The 9,173-nt window shown below is 31.2% G+C and overlaps 2 protein-coding genes across 3 annotated transcripts; one reads left to right on the top strand and one right to left on the bottom strand.

The window, feature by feature from the left end:
• Positions 1–2,708: 2,708 nt before the first annotated feature.
• On the top strand, positions 2,709–5,406 carry LOC149883589 (uncharacterized). Of its 2 annotated transcripts, none has more exons than XM_090099118.1 (2): positions 2,709–3,127; positions 3,296–5,406. In XM_090099118.1, exons 1-2 carry the CDS (start codon positions 2,987–2,989, stop codon positions 4,991–4,993), a joined length of 1,839 nt encoding a protein of 612 aa, XP_089955244.1. In that variant the 5' UTR covers positions 2,709–2,986; the 3' UTR covers positions 4,994–5,406. The 2 variants fall into 2 exon arrangements, with proteins under 2 accessions (XP_089955244.1, XP_089955245.1); XM_090099119.1 differs by having other exon boundaries at positions 2,710–3,088.
• A 1,899-nt stretch (positions 5,407–7,305) lies between these two features.
• On the bottom strand, positions 7,306–9,107 carry LOC145185126 (uncharacterized). The gene is made up of 2 exons (XM_080060911.2): positions 8,958–9,107; positions 7,306–8,837 (listed from the first exon to the last, which is right to left on the bottom strand). Exons 1-2 carry the CDS (start codon positions 9,016–9,018, stop codon positions 7,465–7,467), a joined length of 1,434 nt encoding a protein of 477 aa, XP_079917037.2. The 5' UTR covers positions 9,019–9,107; the 3' UTR covers positions 7,306–7,464.
• Between the last annotated feature and the right edge of the window lie 66 nt (positions 9,108–9,173).

Here is a 9,173-nt window from a genome sequence, read left to right as displayed (position 1 = left end):
CATTTTAAGTGCCTTAAATTTATAGTATATATAATATTAATTTGTTTTAAAATGTTCTGCAGTTTTTACTTAAATTCATTACTTTTTTACTTAAACTATAACTCGAAAGCTGAATGCGATAGTGTTAATTCCGATCTCGCGTTCTATAGAGCGTTCAAATTCGCGTTCTATAGAATACGTTCTATACATGAAAATAACCGTACTCACTGGTTTATCTTAATATGTATACTACAGCTACATCTTTCCTGACATAACTATGTACGTAATGTTGACTGGTATTCTAACGGTTTTTCTTAAAGATTAGTTGAACTCCATAGTTCAACTATAAATTAAAATTTCGTCTACCTGGCTCTAATTTATAATCACGTCCGGCGAGTCAAGAAATTTTTTTTTTCTCTCCAAAACAAGGTAATATGAGATATTAATGACGAGATGATCTTCCAGAGAAATATGTGAGTGTTCTGTTAATACTTTTCCCTATATGGAGAGCAAGTCCAAATTTATAAATAAGGATTTCTCTAAATATTCCTAATCTAATTGAAATAAGTTTTCTTTTGAAAAAAGTAACGTTGCAGGAATAAAATTGAAATAATGTTAGTGTAGCTACTTTCTTTGGCATCTGAAATAAGGTTGTTCACGGAAGCAAAAGTTGAATTTTCGATAAAAAAAAAAAGTTTTCGAAACTCTATTTTTGTTTCGGTAAGCTCGAAATAATTTCAAACTAATTAATTTTGCATCGAAACGATTTTTTCATTTCGAAATTGTCAAATTTGTTTCGAAATATTTTTGCGATTTCGAAATTCTGAAAATATTACCGAAACATTTTTTCACTTTCGAAATTGTCAAATTTGTTTCGAAATATTTTTGTGATTTCGAAATTCTGAAAATAATACCGAAACGATTTTTTATCTTCGAAATTCTAAAATTTGCTTCGAAATATTTTTGTGATTTCGAAATTCTAAAAATATTACCGAAACAATTTTTCACTTTCGAAATTCTAAAATTTGCTTCGAAATATTTTTGTGATTTCGAAATTCTGAAAATATTACCGAAACATTTTTTCACTTTCGAAATTCTAAAATTTGCTTCGAAATATTTTTGCAGGGATTAGAACCCCAAAAGTTCGTTTACAGGGATTAGAACCCTCAGGATAAGATAGGGGGTTGTTATTTTGTGACATTTTGTGGAAAAGGGAGGAGAGGGATCTGAAAAGTTTTTGCGTGACATAATTTGCGAATGACCACTTACATCTACACGGTGAAATGTTTCTTATAAAATATTAGTCCTCTCAAAGTGAATAAAACCTACCTATAGCAAAAGCTACTTAGGTGTTTTTGTCTACAATTTAAATTGTAAAATTTGAACGTAGAGTTTTTAAAATTTTTACTATTTAAATTTTTACTTATTGATTATTGAATGAAGATGCTTAAAAGCATCTTCATTCAATAATCAATATGATGGAGGGAGATACTATATTTTAATTTCTAATTTGATATGAAAGGAAGGGGGGTAAATATTTTATTCCGGCTCTGAAAAAACTACATTCTAATCAACAGTCATATTTGCTTTTGTTAACAAAATAAAATTAAAAAGATTTATAATGTTCAATCAAATAAAAAGATATTAGAAATACATGTATAAGTACTATTATTCAACTAAATAGACTTTTAGTCGATTAGCAGAAAATCCAAAGTCGATTACATCGACTCTTAGATTTTTAAAAGTCGACTAATTTCGACTTTTAGTCGATTTAGTCTAAGTCGATAACAACTTTGAACACTTTTTAATTTTAAATTTGCATAACGTAAGTTTAAACTTTAGATTTAGAATTTACATAAAAGTACGTGCGCTTTTCATAAATGATATAATTATGATATTTAAAAGTTATAATATGCAATTCCTTTAAAGCCTGTAACGCACGTATATGAAATCATTGTTGCAATGTAAACGGCTAATTACTCTCTTGGGATTATTTAGATGAGATTTACAACAATTTCAAACAATTATATCGTCGGGTTGCTGGCAGAAGTTGGTAACTACATTTTTTCGTAAAATGATATTTTTTGATATTTGTCACCATTTAGTCAATATCTTTGTCTGGTAAAAACTTGTAAGTGATATTATAAGGATAAATTATACTTTTTTATGGTCAAAATAAATGTAAGTGCTCCTGAGATCAAAATAGAACAGGCTAAGATTTGTAACATCACTTACTGACTTCTGGGGTTAGGTTTTGCTCACACTATGGGCAACACTGCTTGGTAAAGTCACTTACTTATTTTTGCCTGACATATTTTGAAAATATTCCCGTATGGTGGCAGCACTTACCATTAAACCCAACTACCATTCCTGTCAAATTGGTGTGTGTGCTTTTTGCTTTGATTGAAGATTCATATTATTTGGAGTATTTTAAACAGTGTAAAACGTAATTTATTCATTTTAATTTTTTTGTAACATTAAAGAACGTGTCAATTACTGAAAAAATTAGTAAAAGGACACTAAAAATGGTGAATCTTGTGAAAAAAACGTGTTCCGAAAATGATGATTCTTGCTACCAATCCAAGACATCTCATGTGAGTATTGTTGTTTTATAATGAAGAAAATGATTCAATTCTTTTGCCCCAGTATTACTGTGACCTTATTTAATCATTGGTGTTGCGCTAATCAAATCGTAAAATGTATCGTGTTTGGATTGGTTAATATTATATAAACAATTATTTTCCCCTTGGGAATATGTATAAATAGCGTGATCTTCGAAACCTCGTTCTCTTGAAGTAACAACGACGGACTCGAGCAACTCTTCTATCACTAGCTGTGATATACAAGCTCTTCTTTGTGTTTATCGCAAATTTGTATAACATTATTCTTATAATGTATTAATAAATTGAACTTGTTTTACAATACCACTCTTACGTAAAACAACAATTGGTGCATAACTTTTTATAATTTTTATAATAACAATTTCGTTTACAAGTTAAAGAAAAAAATGCTAACGCCGGAAATGGATACTAGTGAAATTACATTATCCGAGGATTGTAATACTATTGTTGTGGACTACTATGATTGCAGTAATAATGACGTTTTTGTGGTAAATTTTGTACCAAATCAATACTCAAATTCCGATCAGGTAAAAATCATAACTTTACAATTACAAATCAAATTAAAGTAAGGAGATTCATTATAAGTATTTATCTATTATTATTTTTTCACATCTTCCATAATCGTTTTTACACTATGGTAATTGGTACATTTTGTTGAAATATTATGAATTCATAATTATATTATTCAATTTCAGGGTAATGAAGCACTGCTTAGTGAAGGCACGCTACATGAGAGCGAAAATGGTGCGGATCTTGTGCCTAATAATATTCAGATTTCTGTGGTTAATGAGGACAATGAATCAAGCGAAATTATAATAAACAATGATGTTATCGTACACAGCGACCAAACTTCCGATGTAAATGGCAACAGTGAGACAGTTACAGTTGAAAATACACTTGATAATGATGAAATTCAAATTGCTCGTACTCGCAAACGTACTCGTAAACGTACTCGCTGGACAATATCTCGTCCAGAAAGTTGGTCGGTCAATGTAGAAAAAGGTAAACGCAAAAAATGTTTACCTTATAAATCAAGGAAAGGAATTGAAAGACCAGCAAAGCAACCAAAAGTGGCATGTAATAATTCATGTCGCTTTAAATGCTCACAGGTATTTACTGAAGAAGAAAGAATTGAAATATGTAGAACTTTCTGGTCATTGGATTATGATAGGCAAAAGGATTTTTACATTGGTAATATAGAGCAAAATTTACCTATAAGAAAGAAGTTGCAAACAACTAAAGGAAATCGACAATTGTCCAGGTCTTATTTCTTCAAGAAAGGTGACGCAAAGGTGCGAATTTGTCAAACTTTCTTTAAAAATACACTAAGTATTTCTGATGGACCTATCATCCACGCTTTTAAAACACGGAGCAATATGGGAGTATTTGAAGGACCAGATAAACGAGGTAAACACTCTCCGTCAAATAAAACCTCAGCAGATTCTATAAATTTTGTTAAATCACACATAGAAAAGTTTCCTGTAATGGAATCACACTATTGTCGTCGATCAAGCAAAAGGTTGTACCTTGATTCCAAGCTTTCAATTACAAAGATGTACGAGCTTTACTTTACAGAGTGTGCAAGCCAGAATAAATCTCCAGTATCAACAATATCGTACAGACGAATATTTTCATCGAACTACAATTACTCGTTTTTTAAACCCAAGAAGGATCAATGTGTGACATGTAACAATCACGACAGTGCCTCTAATGAAGCTAAACTAACATTATCAACAGAATACCAGCTTCACCGAAAAAGGATAGAATATGCTCGGTTAGCTAAAGCTACGGACAAAGAGCGATCGAACATTGATCCGTCTTTTTTATCTGCAACCTTCGATCTCCAAAGTGTGCTACAAATACCGTCTAGTGACACTTCTCAATTGTACTATTCTCGCAAGATCTGTGTCTATAATTTGACGATATACGAATCACGCTTGCCTAATGACGGATATTGCAATGTTTGGACAGAAATGAATGGGAAAAGGGGTAGTTCGGAAATAGGAAGTGCCTTGTGGTTCTGGCTGAAACAAATTCCCAAAACTGTTAAAGAATTGTCTTTATTTTCAGATTGCTGTGGAGGTCAGAATCGAAATCAACACATAGCTGCATTTTTTATGTATGTGGTGCAAACACTCCATTTCGATTGCATTGAACACAAATTCTTAGAAACTGGACATACTCACATGGAAGTTGACTCCATGCACAGTGCAATCGAAGCTCAAAAGAAAAATGTACCAATTTTTTCAATAATTGATTGGATGACAGTTTTCAGGTTGGCACGGTCTTCAAGGAAACGAAAGAATGCTAAACCATTCAATGTACATCAACTGACATTTTCTGATATGTTAGATTTGTCTGATTTATCAAAAAAAAATTATAAAAAACCGTAACAAAGATGAGAATGGTGCTACCGTTAAATGGCAAAAAATAAAATGTCTAAAGTATGAGAAATCTAAGCCAAATTGTTTCCAGTATCGTTATGACTTTACCACGCCGTATATAAATGTATTTACAAAGGGCAGAGGTCGGCAATTCAGCATGCCTACAGAAATAAATAAAGCATACTCAACTCCACTGCCCATATCACAGGCAAAAAAGAATGACTTGGAAAGATTGTGTACTTTGGGAATAATTCCTATTGAAGTACAAGAATGGTACCATAATCTGCCCGTCAGTCAGACTGCAAGAGACGTGGCACCAGAGTCTGGTGAAGATGACTCTGAAGACGACGAATGAATGTCACCTACTATGTAGCATTAATTTTTTAGTTAACGATTGAAAAAATATGTCTTAAATATTAAAATTCTTATTATTAGTATGTTTGTTTATCAACAATTAATTAAAAGTAGTTTTGTCTGCCACAAAATAATAGGTTTGCCTTTATTTTAATCACTACATCATAAGAAATCATTCACTTAAGTTTCTTATAAGCATTAACTCTTGACAAGCAGAAGTCTGTAAGTGCAACCAATTTTTGATTTTTCTCAAAATTTATAAAAACCTCCTTATTTTGTGAAAAAAATTATTTTGCATCTGTATCTTTGTAAAATAATAAACATTTTGAAGTATGCAACATGTGTTTTTCTTATGATTCCTGATTTATAGAGTTCTTCAAATATTAAAATTCAAATATCTCAGAAACACCGAAATGTTAGTTACAAACTTCTGCCAATAACCCGACGATATTTATAACTTAGCAATCTTTTTGTTACGTAACTCAAAATTTTAGTTTGAGCTGTTGAGGCGAAATCAAGTTATTAGGTTTTAAAGATTTACTAAAAACACTTGCTTTACAACACATTTTACGCCATTATGGATAGTAAAATTAAAAAAAAAATAGCTGTTTTTTATTTTATTTTAATATAAATTTATTCTCATCAAAAAAAAAAAATCATAATTTTGATTACTAAAAAAAAACTTGTTTTCAGTTGTGTGCCACCTTAAATTTACCGAGATAGTATTATTTTGCCATATATACATATATATGTATAATATATCTATATACATTATACATATATATGTATATATGGCAAATTATTATATATATATATATATAATATATAATATTTAATTGTATAAATATATAATTAATATATATATATATATAATATATAATATATATACATATATATTATATATGTATATATATATATATATATTATATATACACATATATAATATATATGTATATATAAACACCCCGTGGTAAATTATTTAGGCACCCGGATATTTTAATATTATTATGCAAACAAAATATAAGGTATTAAAATTACTTTTTGGAATAAATTTAACTTTCCAAAATTCTTTTTTTTTCTTCTTGTAATTAATTTCACTTTTCGAAATTCTGTTTTTTTCTTTGGAAATTAACATCAGTTTTCGAAATACACTTTTTTTTTTCGAAGTTAATTTCACATTTCGAAATTCTGTTTTTTCTTTCGAAATTAATTTCACTTTTCGAAATGCACTTTTTTTTTTCGAAGTTAATTTCACATTTCGAAATTCTGTTTTTCCTTTCGAAATTAATTTCACTTTTCGAAATGCAACTTTTTATTTCGAAATTAATTTCAAATTTCGAAATTCCTTTTTTATTTCCGAAATTAATTTGGCTAGTTCGATTATCTTCATAAGTTTTTATAGATTTCGAAAAAAAAGAAGTATTTCGGTACCGTTTTAATCGAAAATTTTCGAAATTTGCAATTTCGATAATGAACCTTAATCTGAAATCACATTTTTACAAACGAGTTGACTAGCATTTTCTAGTCTATTTTCTATATCTATTTTTCATCGATCCTTATACGCTTTATCTCGATCTAAGCGAGATAAGAAAGCATTTTGATCGATTTTACCTTGATGATAATGAGGTACCAGAAAGCATTTTATCAATATTATCTCGATGTAAATGAGGCGTAAGAAAGCAACTCGAAAACAAAATTCAGTATTCATTTGGTGTGCTCATAAAGTTTAACCTGGCATAATGGAGGGGCTTGGGCAAACGTTTGATGCAACTGTGGTTTTCGGCCTGGAAAGTCAAATTTATTTAAAATGTTATTTGTTTTTATTCGCCCCCATTTTACGGTATTTAGTTTTTAAAGCTTGGCTAAAAAACGGCAATCATTTTTTAAAAATTTTTTAAAAAGTTACTACCGTTATTTATACTGCTAATACAGAAAAGTTCAGTTTTTTCGTAAAAAAATGGCAGTTGTTTCAACTGAAAAAATGACGTTATTTTAAGAAATTCTTCATGCAAAAAATATACAAGAATAAGAACATTCCAATAGCTAAAATATACATGAATCTAAGGTAGAAAATGTGATATAATTCCAATAAACATACATAATGAGCAAGTGAACACGTAATTGGTCTAGCCGGTTTTTCTTTTTCTTGATTTACGTTTCTTATTTAGATTTTTTGACAAAAATGTTCTCTTTGCATTTAAGTTTGGAAGTTTCTCTTGATTTCCGTCAATAGACATGTCACTATCAAAGCTCGGGTCTTTTTTAGGGTCTATTGATTCAAGGCCATCTTTATTAAGCTTACTTCTTAAAATTGAATCTTCTTCAAGAAACGATTTCAGCGAAGCTAAGTTGTAGTCGATTGGCTGCTCCTCTGGACTTTCTTTCGCAATTGAACTGGGGGCTTCGTGAAACTCCATAGATTCTGGCCCTTCTGATTTTTCAGTTACACGCCGTTGTGGAGTTTCTGCCCCTAACTCGATATTCAAGTTAGCATCGCTGTGTTCGTTTGAACTTGTTGTAACAACCTTAGCTAAAGGAGCTGTAGAATCTGAAACACTGGTTATTGAAGAGATTAAACCATAGGATCTCTCTTCAAGGTCTTCAGGTAAACCTGTTAATGGGTTTATGCGACTGTTGCTTTGAGCTGAATTTACGTTTTGGAACTGTTTCCCGTAGTTTAAACGGTGATTTCCGGCATTATGGTTACTTAGAGCATAAGAATTCACAACTTGAGGCCTCATTTTATAAACATTACGAAAGTTCATTTCGCCTAAGACTGGATTTTGTAAACTTTTTATGTGTGAATCTAGTGATCTGTGTATACCTGGTAACCTTCGGTTCATTAAGGATACATAATCAGGCAACTGATTGTTTGTATTTGTTTTAAGTGACGATACAAAACCTTTAACAACCCCTGCAGAATTTCCGAACCGTCCAACGTAACCAGCTACACCACCAGGTAAACCGAAATCCAGACTCTTTCCGATGGTTTCTTGATTATGAAGTACTTCCTCGTTTACTAGATTAGCAGAGTTAACACGATGTAAAGGATTATTTAAATTCAAGAGTGATGCTGATGGATTAATAAGTTTAAAAGACGATGGGTGCCTCGCAACAACTTCTTCTTTCACTGCGTTTTGAATCACATCGCTAGCCGGAGTGAAGCTATTTATTATTCCTATATTAGCACCAATGTGTGGAGATAATATTCGTCGAGAAGGTAACGATTGAAGGGGACGAAACGCTCTATTATGATAGTTATTACCATGGTACGCCAAAAGTTCGTGATTACTCAAGCCCAGGTTTAAGGGGGACGAAAGTAAATCGTCATTTATTCTATTGATAATAAAGTTCGGGTTAGAAAAAGGATCACTCACACCGCGGCGAACACTGTCTTCTAAGTCTACAATGGGATTAGCTGCGCGCATTGCTTGTTGATGATCTTGTACCTCAATAACGTATTTCTTTTTATTCTCCCGAGGTTGTTTACTATTAACACCTAAAAACATAATCTTTGAGCGTACCAATCGAATAAGATTAAAATTCTTATACACTACTGTTATAAATCTTCGCAACTGATTAATTTGAAACTTCTGATTGCCTAAAGAAATATTCTTACTTGGAATTAACGTCGAGGAAAGAACATGCAGATAAAAAAGTAAACGCAGCGTTAATAGCATTTCTACGACTCTTCAATTATCTTCTAACTGCGACCTCCATGTTTCATTTTAATTCAGAAAGTGATCATTGCAAACGACCGGTTTTTCGCTTCTCTTCAGTGAGCAAACTGCTGCTATCGAAGCAGTAGGAGCGACACATTTCAAGTTCAAATAAT

Source organism: Hydra viridissima, unplaced genomic scaffold (genome assembly GCF_058129835.1).
Source record: "Hydra viridissima isolate aposymbiotic clone 2 unplaced genomic scaffold, HvirCarnegie_v1 scaffold_9, whole genome shotgun sequence".
In the NCBI taxonomy this organism is placed as follows: domain Eukaryota; kingdom Metazoa; phylum Cnidaria; class Hydrozoa; order Anthoathecata; family Hydridae; genus Hydra; species Hydra viridissima.
This window is presented reverse-complemented; position numbering and strand designations above follow the sequence as displayed.

Bases quoted from the DNA above. Each gene is read 5' to 3' on its own strand.
- LOC149883589 (XM_090099118.1), top strand. From the start codon at position 2,987: ATGCTAACGCCGGAAATGGATACTAGTGAAATTACATTATCCGAGGAT. The intron at 3,128-3,295 runs GTAAAAATCATA...ATTCAATTTCAG, and splicing joins AATACTCAAATTCCGATCAG to GGTAATGAAGCACTGCTTAG.
- LOC145185126 (XM_080060911.2), bottom strand. From the start codon at position 9,018: ATGCTATTAACGCTGCGTTTACTTTTTTATCTGCATGTTCTTTCCTCG. The intron at 8,838-8,957 runs GTAAGAATATTT...TTATGTTTTTAG, and splicing joins TTCCTCGACGTTAATTCCAA to GTGTTAATAGTAAACAACCT.